Source organism: Pseudophryne corroboree, chromosome 1, assembly GCF_028390025.1.
Source record: "Pseudophryne corroboree isolate aPseCor3 chromosome 1, aPseCor3.hap2, whole genome shotgun sequence".
In the NCBI taxonomy this organism is placed as follows: domain Eukaryota; kingdom Metazoa; phylum Chordata; class Amphibia; order Anura; family Myobatrachidae; genus Pseudophryne; species Pseudophryne corroboree.
In genome coordinates this window covers 1,083,669,039-1,083,685,373 of record NC_086444.1, presented here as the reverse complement: position 1 = coordinate 1,083,685,373, position 16,335 = coordinate 1,083,669,039, and the positions used below count along the sequence as shown (strand labels likewise).

The 16,335-nt window shown below is 48.9% G+C and overlaps 1 protein-coding gene across 1 annotated transcript in view; it reads left to right on the top strand.

Moving 5' to 3' along the window:
• The first annotated feature begins 5,648 nt into the window (after nt 1-5,648).
• The window catches only part of UBE2K (ubiquitin conjugating enzyme E2 K), a 73,021-nt gene continuing 62,334 nt past the window's right edge, over nt 5,649-16,335 (top strand). The window contains exon 1 of the mRNA XM_063921156.1: nt 5,649-5,970. Within this exon, the coding sequence (XP_063777226.1) occupies nt 5,908-5,970 (63 nt within the window). The 5' untranslated portion in view covers nt 5,649-5,907. The remainder of the gene's footprint in view (nt 5,971-16,335) is intronic.

Here is a 16,335-nt window from a genome sequence, read left to right as displayed (position 1 = left end):
ATTAACCTAGTTGAAATTCTTCCGTGGAGCCTTCCTGGCCTCACACCATGGAACATATTTTCACCTAAGCGGTGATAATGTTGTGCGGTCACCTCCTTCCTGGCTCTGACCAGGGTAGGGATGACCTCTTCCGGAATGCCTTTTTCCCTTAGGATCCGGCGTTCACCCGCCCTGGCGTCAACGCAGCTGCGGTAAGTCATGGAACAGACATGATTCTTGCTGAATCAAGATCCTTTCTAGTATCTCTTGAAGTTCCGGGTACCAAGTTCTTCTTGGCCCAAACCGGAACCACGAGTATAGTTCTTACTCCTCTCCTTCCTATCATTCTCCATACACTGGGTATGAAAGGCAGAGGAGGGAACACATACACCGACTGGTACACCCACGGTGTTACCAGAGCGTCCCAGCTATTGCATGAGGGTCTCTAGACCTGGCGCTTCATGTGGGACGCCATCATAACCACCTTTGGTCTTTCCCAACGGTTTACAAACATGTGGAAACTTCCAGATGAAGTTCCCACTTTTCCGGGTGGAATTCATTTATGCTGAGGAAATCTTCCTAGTTGTCCACTCCCGGAATGAACACTGCTGACAGTGTTATCACATGATCTTTCGCCCAGCGAAGAATCCTTGCTGTCATTGCCCTCCTGCTTCTTGTGCCGCCCCGTCTGTTTACGTGGGCGACTGCCATGATGATGTCCTACTGGATCAGCACCGGTTGACTTTGAAGCAGAGGTCTTCCTAGGCTCAGAGCATCGTAAATTGCCCTTAGCTCCAGTATATTCATGTGGAGAGAAATCTCCAGACTTGACCACACTTCCTTGGAAATTTCTTCCTTGTGTGACTGTTCCCCAGCCTCTCAGGCTGGCATCCGTGGTCACCAGAACACAGTCCTGAATGCTGAATGTGCTGCCCTCTAGAAGATGAGCGCTCTGCAGCCCCCACAGAAGAGACACCCTTGTCCTTGGAGACAGGGTTATCCGCTGATGCATCTGAAGATGCGATCCGGACCATTCGTCCAGCAAATCCCCCTGAAAAGTTTTTGCGTGAGATCTGCCGAATGGAATCGCTTCGTAAGAAGCCACCATTTTTCCCAGGACTCCTGTGCATTGATGCACTGATACTTGGCCTGGTTTTAGGAGGTTTCTGACTAGGTCGGATAACTCCCTGGCTTTCCCCTCCAGGAGAAATACCTCTTTCTGGACTATGCCCAGAATCATTCCTAGGAACAGCAGACGTATCATCGGAAAACAGCTGCGATTTTTGGAATATTTAGAATCCACTCGTGCTGTCGTAGAACTACTTTAGATAGTTCTTTTCCGACCTCCAACTGTTCTCTGGAAACTTGCCCCTTTCAGGATATCGTCCAAGTAAGGGATAATTAAGATGCCTTTCTTCTTTTAAGAATCATCTTTTCGGCCATTACCTTGGTAAAGGCCCGGGGTGCCGTGGATAATTCAACGGCAGCGTCTGAAACTGATATTGACAGTTCTGTATCACGAACCAGAGGTACCCTTGTTGAGAAGGGCAAATTTGGACATGGAGGTAATCCTTGATGTCCAGGGACACCATATAGTCCCCTTTTTTCCGGTTCTCTATCACTGCTTTGAGTGACTCCATCTTGATTTGAACCTTTTTATGTAAGTGTTCAAAGATTTCAGATTTAGACTATGTCTCACCAAGCCGTCTGGCTTCAGTACCACAATATAGTGTGGAAGACAAATACCCTTTTCCTTGTTGTAGGAGGGGTACTTTGATTATCACCTGCTGGAAATACAGCTTGTGAATTTTTTCCCAATACTGCCTCCCTGTCGGAGGAAGCCGTTGGTAAAGCAGGCTTCAGGAACCTGCGAGGAAAAAATGTCTCGACTCTCCAATCTGTACCCCTGGGATAATACTTGTACGATCTAGGGGTCAACTTGCGAGTGATCCCACTGCGCGCTGAGACTCTTGAGACTACCCCCCCACTGGTGGAGGGCTTCTTTTCCTGGGAAGGGGCTGCCTGCTGCAGTCTACTTCCCTTTCCTCTATGTCTGGGCAGATATGACTGGCCTTTTGCCCGCTTGCCCACATGGGAACGGAAGGATTGAGGCTGAAAAGACAGTGTCTTTTTCTGCTGAGATGTAACTTGGGGTAAAAAGGTTGGATTTCCCAGCTGTAGCCGTGGCCCCCAGGTCCGATGGACCGACCCCAAATAACTCCTTCCCTTTATACGGCAATACTTCCACGTGCCGTATGGGATCTGTATCACCTGACCACTGTCGTGTCCATGACATCTTCCGGGAGATATGGACAACGCACTTATCTTGATGCCAGAGTGCAAATATCCCTCTGTGCATCTCGCATACATATATATAGAATGCATCCTATTAAATGCTCTATATCAATAAAATATTTTTAGTCAGGGAATTCGACCAAGCCAACCCAGCACTGCATCTCCAGGCTGATGGCGATCGCTGGTCGCAGTATAACCACCGTATGTGTGTATATACTTTTTAGGATATTTTTCCAGCTGCCTATCAGCTGGCTCCTTGAGGGCGGCCGTATCTGGAGACGGTAACGCCACTTGATAAGCGTGTGAGCGCCTTTTCCACCCTAAGGGGTGTTTCCCAACGCGCCCTAACTTCTGGCGGGAAAGGGTATAACGCCAATATTTGCTATCGGGGTAAACCCACGCATCATCACACACTTCATTTTATTTTATCTGATTCAGGAAAAACTACAGGTAGTTTTTTCACTTCCACATAATACCCTTTTTTGTGGTACTTGTAGTATCAGAAATATGTAACAGCTCCTTCATTGCCCTTAACGTGTGGCCCTAATGAGGAATACGTTTGTTTATTCACCGTCGACACTGGATTCAGTGTCCGTGTCTGTGTCTGTGTCGACCGACTGAGGTAAATGGGCGTTTTTTATAAAAAAACCCTGACGGTGTTTCTGAGACGCCTGGACCGTTACTAATTGTTTGTCGGCCGTCTCATGTCGTCAACCGACCTTGCAGCGTGTTGACATTCTCACGTAATTCCCTAAATAAGCCATCCATTCCGGTGTCGACTCCCTAGAGAGTGACATCACCATTACAGGCAATTTCTCCGCCTCCTCCAGCATCGTCCTCATACATGTCGACACACACGTACCGACACACAGCACACACACCTGGAATGCTCTGACAGAGGACAGGACCCCACTAGCCCTTTTGGAGAGACAGAGGGAGAGTTTGCCAGCACACACCAAAAAACGCTATAATTACATAGGGACAACCTTATATAAGTGTTTCTCCCTAATAGCATCTTTATATATATATATTTATATCGCCAATTTGTGCCCCCCCTCTCTGTTTAAACCCTGTTTCTGTAGTGCAGTGCAGGGGAGAGCCTGGGAGCCTTCTCTCCAGCCTTTCTGTGAGAGAAAAAATGGCGCTGTGTGCTGAGGAGATAGGCCCCGCCCCTTTTACGGCGGGCTCGTCTCCCGCTCTTTAGTGAAGTTTGGCAGGGGTTAAATATCTCCATATAGCCTCTGGGGGCTATATGTGAGGTATTTTTAGCCAGTATATAGGTTTACATTTGCCTCCCAGGGCGCCCCCCCCCAGCGCCCTGCACCCTCAGTGACAGCGTGTGAAGTGTGCTGAGAGGAAAATGGCGCACAGCTGCAGTGCTGTGCGCTACCTTTAGAAGACTGTCAGAGTCTTCAGCCGCCGATTCTGGACCTCTTCTAACTTCAGCATCTGCAAGGGGGCCGGCGGCGCGGCTCCGGTGACCATCCAGGCTGTACCTGTGATCGTCCCTCTGGAGCTAATGTCCAGTAGCCAAGAAGCCAATCCATCCTGCACGCAGGTGAGTTCACTTCTTCTCCCCTCAGTCCCTCGTTGCAGTGATCCTGTTGCCAGCAGGACTCACTGTAAAATAAAAAACCTAAGCTAAACTTTCTCTAAGCAGCTCTTTAGGAGAGCCACCTAGATTGCACCCTTCTCGGCCGGGCACAAAAATCTAACTGGAGTCTGGAGGAGGGTCATAGGGGGAGGAGCCAGTGCACACCACCTGATCTGGAAAAGCTTTACTTTTTGTGCCCTGTCTCCTGCGGAGCCGCTATTCCCCATGGTCCTTTCAGGAACCCCAGCATCCACTAGGACGATAGAGAAATCACCGGAACTTGCCCTGGGACCCAGGCGACACCCCCCAGGGACTAATTACGCAATTAGAAGTTTTCAATTAGTTTAAGTAGCCTGTACTTACCTCCCTAAGCAGTGTCAGGATCCAGTTCTCTGCAGCAACAGTGAGTGTAATGGATGTGTGACTGTGAGTGTAAGTTAGTGTGTCTGCATGAGTATGTGTGTGTGACCACCCCATATAGCAGGCATTCCTAACCACGGTCCTCAAGGCACACCAACAGTGCAGGTTTTAGTAATATCCAGGCTGCAGCACAGATGGTTAAATAAAAATAACGGAGCTACTAATTAAGTCATCTGTGCTGAAGCCTGGTTATCACTGAAACCTGCACTGTTAGTGTGCCTCGAGTACCGTGGTTGGGAATGCCTGCCATATAGTGTCATCCCCCAAGAGGCAGTAGCTGGAAGAACTAAATCTCCCAGTAGCCCCCTCCCTAGTGGGAAGATGGAGGGGAGACCACCAGAGAGGTATCTTTTTTATCTAATTTTTGCGCGCTGTGGGGTTTTCCGTTCTGAGAACCCCGTGACCATTTTTAAAAAAAATTGGATACGGGGGGGGGGGGGGAATTGGCAGCGTGCATACCTGCGTTCATCCAAATTGGGTGCGAGGTCCGTGAGGTTTTTACCTCGCTAACAAGGGGAATGAGAACACATCTATAAATAGCCTAACTCAGAGGTTCTCAAATGCAGTCCTCAAGGCACCCCAATGATCCAGGTTTTAAGTTTATCAATGCTTGACCACAGGTGTCTAGTACCTCAGTCAATCTGATTTAGACATCTGTGCTAAGCCATGGATATACCTAAAACCTGGACCGGTTAGGTGACTTTAGGGGTGTTCTTCAGTTTGCCAGCTGTCGGGATCCCGGCGCACAGTATACCGGCGCCGGAATCCCGACAGCCGGCATACCGACACTTTTTATCCCTCTTGGGGGTCCACGAGATAGCGTGGCGAGCCCGCAAGGGGCTCATTTGCGCTCGCCACGCTGTCGGAATGCGGCACCAGTATGCTGATCGCTGGGAGCCCGGCCGCCAGCATACCCTACTACACCCAACTTTAGGACACTTGTATTAACCTGGAGAAGTCATAAGGAAGTGATAAAGCAGTGATAAACGCACCAGCCATTCAGCTCCAATGTGTAAATTGACAGAAGCTGACTGGCTGGTATTTTTTATCACTGGTTTATCACTTTCTTATGCCTTCTCCAGGTTAACACATCTGCCCCATGGTTTAGGAACCTCTGGTCTAACTTATGATTCAGGGTAACAAACTGAAAGCTTGGGGGTCATGAGACCTGTCCCTGTACACCATGTGCCGTGCACAGAGGGCAGGGGAGCTACTGCTGCTGCTGAGACATGTCATGTACCTCACACAGACAGTGACAGCGCTAACACACGGTCGCGAGAGCATCACGTGACGGGGGCCGGCATGACGTCACCGGCCGGCAAGTTCCTTGCGTCCCCTGACGTAGTAGGGCCGGCGCTGGTGACGTTTCCCGGGGCCCTGTCAGGAAGTTGCTCCCGCGGCCGCCCGGGCAGTGCACTGCGCATGCTCCCAGCCACCATTTTGCTGCTGTTGAACGCTGTGTGTCGGGGGTTTGTTCTCCGGGCGGGGGAGGCTGAGGAACAGGGCTTGGGAGAGAGCAAGACGGATCAGCGCAGGGAGGAGGCGGGAGCATCGGAGCAGCCATCCCGGCCGGGGTCACTTACACCGAGAGGGCCTAGAGCAAGGACACCGGAGCAGCCATGGCCAATATCGCAGCGCAGAGGATCAAGCGGGAGTTCAAAGAGGTGTTAAAGAGCGAGGAGGTGAGTAGGAAGGAAGGGGTGCTGTTCCCCCACCCACCATCCCGGGGGCTCTGTCCACCCCCTACCCAGGAGGCTTTGTCCTCCTCCAACCCAATCCAGGGGGCTCTGTCCCACCCATGGGAGCTAATGACACGCAGCATGAGATTACCCTGCTGCTTTACACACAGGCTCGGGGGTAGGGGGGTCACGCTGGGCTCGAAGTAAGAACTTGGGCAAGCTCCAGTATGGAACTTGTAGTTCCACAGTAGCTACAGACACAGGTTGCTGTCACCTGCCAGACAGGGAATTGTTCACAAAGTCAAATTATGTTGCTAGGGTAGTGTCACAGTGCCTCCAACATGGCCCATTCCACTGGGTACACAACACTTGGATCCTGCACTGCCCACCTCAGGATTGCAGTCACCCGTGTTAAGGGGGTACTCACGGAGCGATCGCTGCTTAAAATCTAAGCAATCTGACTAGATTGCTTAGATTTTAAGCAGCGATCACTCCGTGTGTACCCCTCACAGCGATAGTGATCCGCTATTGCTACATTGGCTCGCAGGCAGGCCATTATACACCTTTTACGTCAATGTACTAGTTCCGCACGGGATGGTATCAATATCCCAGTAGTCACCATCCCGACGGCCCTAATCCCAGTTTATCCTGGTGAGTGTTTTCAACTCTAATCCTGAACGCACGCCCTGCGGTCTAACCCTGAAAGCACCCCCCCCATCACAGCCTAACCCTAATCTTCCCCCTAGGGCCTAACTGTAACCCCAGTACTTACTATCTGTATTCTCACAGCTGGAATATTAACTACATCCCGCTCAGCACTGGTGATTGCAATCCTAATTGGAGTGGGAAGTGCAGGATCAGAGCATATTTGTACCTGAGGAAGGGCTCATGGTGTAATCCATTTTACACTGATGGGATTGGATCTGGAAGTTAAAATGAGCAGAAAGATGTAAATTGAATACATTTCTTTCAATAAAAAAATATTTCCTGTTCACTCTGTGCGCTGAATTGCTGTTCTTCATAATTATTCACATAAGTCATTGGTTCTCAACATAAATGTCCTAATATACATACTCTAGGCTTTATTTTTTGTCCTGAGCCATTTAATCTGTCTATATGGCGGCTGACCATTCTGCAGCTTCCTAGGGTGTAATAAGATTGCCAAATCCTCACTGTAAAAAGAAATGGGGTTCAAGTTCAGGACATGGGGCCCCATGAGGTTAACATAACTAAACTGCTTCAGAACATCAGAAAATCTGTTCTGAATACTAAGTGTTACGTTAGTAGAAGTTTAATAATGTTATACCTGTACTGTATATTCTAAGAGTTTACTAATGTTCTGAAGTGCACTCTCTGTAAAGTCTGTGTGCTCTGGTTGATATGACTGTATAATTAAATTGACTGTAGTGTGGTCATGAGAAGTTGGACTGTGAGCTCAGATTCTGTATGGAATACCGGTGGTCAGGAGAACGGCGCCGGAATCCCGTCAGCGAGCGCAGCAAGTCCGCTTGCCACACTTCGGGCCCAGTGGCAAGATTTGCTCACCATACTATTATATTCCCCCACAAGTAGTGGCGTGGACCACCACCCAAGTGGAAATAGTGGGCTTCTGTTGGGATTCTGTCCGCTGGCATTAGTCCAGCGTCTGTATCCTGACCGCCGGGATCCCGACAGCCGGTAAATGAACCACATCCCGTAATCTCTAGTGGGGCTGTGAATAATGTGAGTGATGTAAACATTTTCTCTAAAGAGCATTGTAATATGTTGTTACTAAGGGTACTACGGAGGGATTGCAGCAGATATCTGCCACAGTCCCTCTATTTTCGTCCGCAAATGCAGCTCCCACTGGTTTCTATGGGGGTAGTTGTGCTGCTGGATTTACCAAGCTGCAGATGACGTTACTCTATAGTAGCCTATGTGCTATTCTGTCGCAGATCATTGCAGAGAGGGAGACTCTTGCCTCTCTCTCATCTGCTCCCAGTGATGCATACACCCGCCAGTGGCTGTGCATGTGCATTGGCTGCAGAGGACCCCAACCAGGAAGCAGGGTGATAGATTTGTGTACAGGCCCTTTTCTCTCTAGCCAGCAGCGCTGTAGTTCTGGGCACTAGCGCTGCCCCAAAGTCTAAAGCGCATGTGCAGATCTTCGGGAAAATGGAGCAGTGGACATGTTCCCAGTAATTTTCCTACTGCGTGTATGTGCAGAGACACTGGGAAAATGGCACCGCGCCATTTTCCCAGTGATTTCTGCTGCTGTGCTGCAGGACTCCGGAGTATTAATAATTATGGGTGCAGGGTATGCGGTGTGGCCCCCCCCCCCCACTGTGGACCCAGGGGCCCACGTGCACTGCACACACTGCACCCATTATAAATATGCCAGTATATGACTAAGCATAACGGCCACTCCCCCAGGTTCAGGAATTTTCTTGTTTACTGTATTTCATAATAACACATTTTATTTTGTCAGCTTTTTATGAATGTATTGATTTATATCTGATAACCTGATTCATAGCATATACTGACTAGTTGCGATAGCAGCGTTTACAATGTTTTTAAAGCAGGCTTGGACAACCTGTAGTTCCCCATGGAGGCGGTTCAATTGTTTATCATTCCTGTCTAAATTGATCGGGTGCTGTTCAGTTGTTTTGGACGACCAGCCCTGAGGCTGCACTTATCGCAGACTTTTGCTCGCACCCTCCTGATATAAAGTAAGGCTTTGGGGCAGGGCGCGAGTGTTAGGTGCGACCAGCACTGTGCTTGGCAAAAGCTGCTGAACCTGTGCATTTAGTTCCTGCCTGAAATGCCTGGAAACAATTGAATTTATGGGCGACTTCTCCACTGGTCCACTTCTCCACTCTTGAGACCTCACCCAGTAAATCAGCTAGTTAAACCCAATTTAAATTTTGACAGGCCACAATTGCCTGTGTAGTACCGATAAAATAGGAGTGTGTTATCATACAGTAGGACGACCCTAGACCCCCAAATGCAAGTGTTTATTTGAAAAATGTTAATGTAAACAGGAAGTCCAGTCTGCTTGAGGAAGCCATTGGTCTTCTCTTTGGTGCACTTGCGCCACCATTATTGCTGCTCATGGAACTGAAAAAGTTAGTAAACAAAATAAGTAATAACTATAACTGTTGTGAGGGGTTCAAGGAGTGATTTTATTACTGTGATATTCACCTGCATGGTATAATGCAGGTCGCTCTGACAGTATGAAACAGTGCATACAGCAACTGGTAATTTGTGTCCCCATTTTGAGTCAACATCCCTGTAAGGGTGTCAATGTACTCTTATCAGTGTTGAGTCTGCTCTATATAACAGAAGCTTATATCTGTAATTATTGGTACATTCATACTTGATTTGCTTTGGAAAATGAAATAATACGTTCTAGTGAACTGTGCCCTGTAAATTGCTAACTGCTCGGAAACAACTAGATTCTTTGGGTAACTCCTCGACATGGAAGTGCTTATGGTTTAATTTGGAAGGTGTAGGGGGGAAAAGTCCATATTGAAATCAAAATCTTCACTACTTCTTGCTGATGACATTTGGTATTTACAATTTCGCAAGTCACTGTAAATGAAGTGAAAGTGACACCATCTGGTGACTTTCCTTCATTTGAGGCGTGTCCTTTGTGACTAAAATACTTGGCTAAGCAGTCCTTACTGGAGAATCAGTACTGTGCATGACTTGCATATTGAAGTCAGTATTATTGGAAGGCATATATATAGCTGTTAAAGAGTAAACCAATTTACCATGAGTAATACAAAGTTCTTAGTGCAGCACATTGGTGATCTGCTGGTGGTTACATTGTGCTGCATCCAGAACCTTATTGTGTCTGCTCAGCCTACTAACTGCAGGAAATCCCCCAGCTCCTGCAGTCTGACCTTTCTCCTACAGTAAGGAATGCAGCGTAATGGTGTTATCCAAGATATTGAAGGTCTAAGCAGCGGTGCTTAACATGCGACCCTCCAGCTGTTGTGGAACTACACATCCCAGCATGCCCTAATAGTAAAAAATCTGTTGGGGCATGCAGGGAGGTCTAGTTCTACAACAGCTGGAGGGCCAAATGTTGAGCACCCCTGGTTTAAAGATAAGAGTGCTCATTGTCCATACATCTTTCTTCCTCAAGTGCTCTTATGCCCCATACACACTAGACGAGAAAGTAAAAGATCTCTCTCAGAAGGGCCATTCTGAGCAATATCTTTTACTATCGTGTCTAGTGTGTACACTCAATATCGTTAACGATGAACAGTTCAGAGGGAGGACCTCGTTAACGAGAGCCATGCTGCAGCCCCCACCGGAGCTCCCTCCCTGCCGCCATTGGCAAGTGTGTATGCACTTGCTGATACCGGAACCCCGCCAGGTCCCAGATGAAGCCAATATCGCTGGGCACACACATCGTCTATTGTGCACCTGGCTTAAGTTAACAGTTTCTCCTTTTGAAGGAATAATATGTGATGACCTCCATACAGTTATACACAAATGTCGTCACCTGATTGTAGAGAAAATAGACATTTCTCTGACGTCCTAGTGGATGCTGGGACTTCCGTAAGGACCATGGGGAATATCGGCTCCGCAGGAGACTGGGCACAAAGTAAAAGCTTTAGGACTAGCTGGTGTGCACTGGCTCCTCCCCCTATGACCCTCCTCCAAGCCTCAGTTAAGATTTTGTGCCCGGCCGAGAAGGGTGCAATCTAGGTGGCTCTCCTGAGCTGCTTAGAAGTAAAAGTATACTTAGGTTTTTTATTTTCAGTGAGTCCTGCTGGCAACAGGCTCACTGCAGCGCGGGACTAAGGGGAGAAGAAGCGAACTCACCTGCGTGCAGAGTGGATTGGGCTTCTTGGCTACTGGACATTAGCTCCAGAGGGACGATCACAGGTTCAGCCTGGATGGGTCCCGGAGCCGCGCCGCCGGCCCCCTTACAGAGCCAGAAGAGCGAAGAGATCCGGAGAAAGCGGCGGCAGAAGACGTTCCTGTCTTCAGATAAGGTAGCGCACAGCACTGCAGCTGTGCGCCATTGCTCTCAGCACACTTCACACTCCGGTCACTGAGGGTGCAGGGCGCTGGGGGGGAGCGCCCTGAGACGCAATAAAACTTGATAAAAACCTTATGTGGCTAAAGAAATGCATCACATATAGCTCCTGGGCAATATGGATGCATTTAACCCCTGCCAGTTTTCCAGAAAAAAGCGGGAGAAAAGGCCGCCGTGAAGGGGGCGGAGCCTATCTCCTCAGCACACAAGCGTCATTTTCTTTCACAGCTCCGCTGGAAGGACGGCTCCCTGACTCTCCCCTGCAGACTACACTACAGAAACGGGGTAAAACAAGAGAGGGGGGCTCTATTGGCAGCTAATATATAATACAGCCGCTATAAAGGGAGTAACACTTATAATAAGAATTTACTTACCGATAATTCTATTTCTCGTAGTCCGTAGTGGATGCTGGGGACTCCGTAAGGACCATGGGGAATAGCGGCTCCGCAGGAGACTGGGCACATCTAAAGAAAGCTTTAGGACTATCTGGTGTGCACTGGCTCCTCCCCCTATGACCCTCCTCCAAGCCTCAGTTAGGATACTGTGCCCGGACGAGCGTACACAATAAGGAAGGATTTTGAATCCCGGGTAAGACTCATACCAGCCACACCAATCACACTGTACAACTTGTGATCTGAACCCAGTTAACAGCATGATAACAGAGGAGCCTCTAGAAAAGATGGCTCACTACAGCAATAACCCGATTTTTTGGTAACAATAACTATGTACCAGTATTGCAGCCAATCCGCACTTGGGATGGGCGCCCAGCATCCACTACGGACTACGAGAAATAGAATTATCGGTAAGTAAATTCTTATTTTCTCTAACGTCCTAAGTGGATGCTGGGGACTCCGTAAGGACCATGGGGATCATACCAAAGCTCCCAAACGGGCGGGAGAGTGCGGATGACTCTGCAGCACCAATTGAGAGAACTCCAGGTCCTCCTCAGCCAGGGTATCAATTTTGTAGAATTTTACAAACGTATTTGCTCCTGACCAAGTAGCTGCTCGGCAAAGTTGTAAAGCCGAGACCCCTCGGGCAGCCGCCCAAGATGAGCCCACCTTCCTTGTGGAGTGGGCATTTACAGATTTTTGGCTGTGGCAGGCCTGCCACAGAATGTGCAAGCTGAATTGTACTACAAATCCAACGAGCAATAGTCTGCTTAGAAGCAGGAGCACCCAGCTTGTTGGGTGCATACAGGATAAACAGCGAGTCAGATTTTCTGACTCCAGCCGTCCTGGAAACATATATTTTCAGGGCCCTGACAACGTCTAGCAACTTGGAGACCTCCAAGTCCCTAGTAGCCGCAGGCACCACAATAGGTTGGTTCAGGTGAAACGCTGAAACCACCTTAGGGAGAAACTGAGGACGAGTCCTCAATTCCGCCCTGTCCGAATGGAAAATCAGATAAGGGCTTTTACAGGATAAAGCCGCCAATTCTGACACGCGCCTGGCCCAGGCCAGGGCCAACAGCATGACCACTTTCCATGTGAGATATTTTAACTCCACAGATTTAAGTGGTTCAAACCAATGTGACTTTTGGAACCCAAAAAACTACATTGAGATCCCAAAGTGCCACTGGAGGCACAAAAGGAGGCTGTATATGCAGTACCCCTTTTACAAACGTCTGAACTTCAGGGACTGAAGCTAGTTCTTTTTGGAAGAAAATTGACAGGGCCGAAATTTGAACCTTAATGGACCCCAATTTCAGGCCCATAGACACTCCTGTTTGCAGGAAATGTAGGAATCGACCCAGTTGAATTTCCTCCGTCGGGCCTTACTGGCCTCGCACCACGCAACATATTTTCGCCAAATGCGGTGATAATGTTTTGCGGTTACATCCTTCCTGGCTTTGATCAGGATAGGGATAACCTTATCCGGAATGCCTTTTTTCCTTCAGGATCCAGCGTTCAACCGCCATGCCGTCAAACGCAGCCGCAGTAAGTCTTGGAACAGACAGGGTCCTTGTTGGAGCAGGTCCCTTCTTAGAGGTAGAGGCCAAGGATCCTCCGTGAGCATCTCTTGAAGTTCCGGTTACCAAGTCCTTCTTGGCCAATCCGGAGCCACGAATATAGTGCTTACTCCTCTCCATCTTATCAATCTCAGTACCTTGGGTATGAGAGGCAGAGGAGGGAACACATACACTGACTGGTACACCCACGGTGTTACCAGAACGTCTACAGCTATTGCCTGAGGGTCCCTTGACCTGGCGCAATACCTGTCGAGTTTTTCCCAACGGTTTATAATCATGTGGAAGACTTCTGGGTGAATTCCCCACTCTCCCGGGTGGAGGTCGTGCTGAGGAAGTCTGCTTCCCAGTTGTCCACTCCCGGAATGAATACTGCTGACAGTGCTATCACATGATTTTCCGCCCAGCGAAGAATCCTTGCAGCTTCTGCCATTGCCCTCCTGCTTCTTGTGCCACCCTGTCTGTTTACGTGGGTGACTGCCGTGATGTTGTCCGACTGGATCAACACCGGCTGACCTTGAAGCAGAAGTCTTGCTAAGCTTAGAGCATTGTAAATGGCCCTTAGCTTCAGGATATTTATGTGAAGTGATGTCTCCAGGCTTGACCATAAGCCCTGGATATTCCTTCCCTGTGTGACTGCTCCCCAGCCTCGCAGGCTGGCATCCGTGGTCACCAGGACCCAGTCCTGAATGCCGAATCTGCGGCCCTCTAGAAGATGAGCACTCTGCAACCACCACAGGAGGGACACCCTTGTCCTTGGTGACAGGGTTATCCGCTGATGCATCTGAAGATGCGACCCGGACCATTTGTCCAGCAGGTCCCACTGGAAAGTTCTTGCGTGGAATCTGCCGAATGGGATTGCTTCGTAGGAAGCCACCATTTTACCCAGAACCCTTGTGCATTGATGCACTGAGACTTGGCTCGGTTTTAGGAGGTTCCTGACTAGCTCGGATAACTCCCTGTCTTTCCCCTCCGGGAGAAACACCTTTTTCTGGACTGTGTCCAGGATCATCCCTAGGAACAGAAGACAAGTCGTCGGAACCAGCTGCTATTTTGGAATATTGAGAATCCAATCGTGCTGCCGCAACACTACCTGAGATAGTGCTACACCGACCTCCAACTGTTCCCTGGATCTTACCCTTATCAGGGAATCGTCCAAGTAAGGGATAACTAAAATTCCCTTCCTTCGAAGGAATATCATCATTTCGGCCATTACCTTGGTAAAGACCCGGGGTGCCGTGGACCATCCATACGGCAGCGTCTGAACTGATAGTGACAGTTCTGTACCATAAACCTGAGGTACCCTTGGTGAGAAGGGTAAATTTTGACATGAAGGTAAGCATCCTTGATGTCCCGAGACATCATGTAGTCCCCTTCTTCCAGGTTCGCAATCACTGCTCTGAGTGACTCAATCTTGAATTTGAACCTCTGTATGTAAGTGTTCAAAGATTTTAGATTTAGAATCGGTCTCACCGAGCCGTCCGGCTTCGGTACCACAACAGTGTGGAATAATACCCCGTTTCCTGTTGCAGGAGGGGTACCTTGATTATCACCTGCTGGGAATACAGCTTGTGAATGGCTTCCAAAACTGTCTCCCTGTCAGAAGGAGACATCGGTAAAGCCGACTTTAGGAAAACGGCGAGGGGGAGACGTCTCGAATTCTAATTTGTACCCCTGAGATATCACCTGAAGGATCCAGGGGTCTACTTGCGAGTGAGCCCACTGCGCGCTGAAATTCATTGAGACGGGCCCCCCACCGTGCCTGATTCTGCTTGTAAAGCCCCAGCGTCATACTGAGGGCTTGGCAGAGGCGGGAGAGGGTTTCTGTTCCTGGGAACTGGCTGATTTCTACAGCCTTTTTCCTCTCCCTCTGTCACGGGGCAGAAATGAGGAACAGTTTGCCCGCTTGTCAACGAAAAGACTTCTCATGTTGAGAGGCGACCTGGGGTACAAACGTGGATTTCCCAGCTGTTGCCGTGGCCACCAGGTCTGAAAGACCGACCCCAAATAACTCCTCCCCTTATTAAGGCAATACTTCCAAATGCCGTTTGGAATACGCATCACCTGACCACTGACGTGTCCATAACCCTCTACTGGTAGAAATGGACAACGCACTTAGACTTGATGCCAGTCGGCAAATATTCCGCTGTGCATCACGCATATATAGAAATGCATCTTTTAAATGCTCTATAGGCAAAAATATACTGTCCCTATCTAGGGTATCAATATTTTCAGTCAGGGAAACCGACCACGCCAACCCAGCACTGCACATCCAGGCTGAGGCGATTGCTGGTCGCAGTATAACACCAGTATGTGTGTAAATACATTTTAGGATACCCTCCTGCTTTCTATCAGCAGGATCCTTAAGGGCGGCCATCTCAGGAGAGGGTAGAGCCCTTACAAGCGTGTGAGCGCTTTATCCACCCTAGGGGGTGTTTCCCAACGCACCCTAACCTCTGGCGGGAAAGGATATAATGCCAATAACATTTTAGAAATTATCAGTTATCGGGGGAAAACCACGCATCATCACACACCTCATTTAATTTCTCAGATTCAGGAAAACTACAGGTAGTTTTTCCTCACCGAACATAATACCCCTTTTTGGTGGTACTCGTATTATCAGAAATGTGTAAAACATTTTTCATTGCCTCAATCATGTAACGTGTGGCCCTACTGGAAGTCACATTTGTCTCTTCACCGTCGACACTGGAGTCAGTATCCGTGTCGGCGTCTATATCTGCCATCTGAGGTAACGGGCGCTTTAGAGCCCCTGACGGCCTATGAGACGTCTGGACAGGCACAAGCTGAGTAGCCGGCTGTCTCATGTCAACCACTGTCTTTTATACAGAGCTGACACTGTCACGTAATTCCTTCCAACAGTTCATCCACTCAGGTGTCGACCCCCTAGGGGGTGACATCACTATTACAGGCAATCTGCTCCGTCTCCACATCATTTTTCTCCTCATACATGTCGACACAAACGTACCGACATACAGCACACACACAGGGAATGCTCTGATAGAGGACAGGACCCCACTAGCCCTTTGGGGAGACAGAGGGAGAGTTTGCCAGCACACACCAAAGTGCTATATATATACAGGGATAACCTTATATAAGTGTTTTTCCCCTTATAGCTGCTGTATTGTTAATACTGCGCCTAATTAGTGCCCCCCTCTCTTTTTTTAACCCTTTCTGTAGTGTAGTGACTGCAGGGGAGAGCCAGGGGAGCTTCCCTCCAACTGAGCTGTGAGGGAAAATGGCGCCAGTGTGCTGAGGAGATAGGCTCCGCCCCTTTTTCGCGGACTTTTCTCCTGCTTTTTTATGGATTCTGGCAGGGGTTAAAATTCATCCATATAGCCCTGGGGGC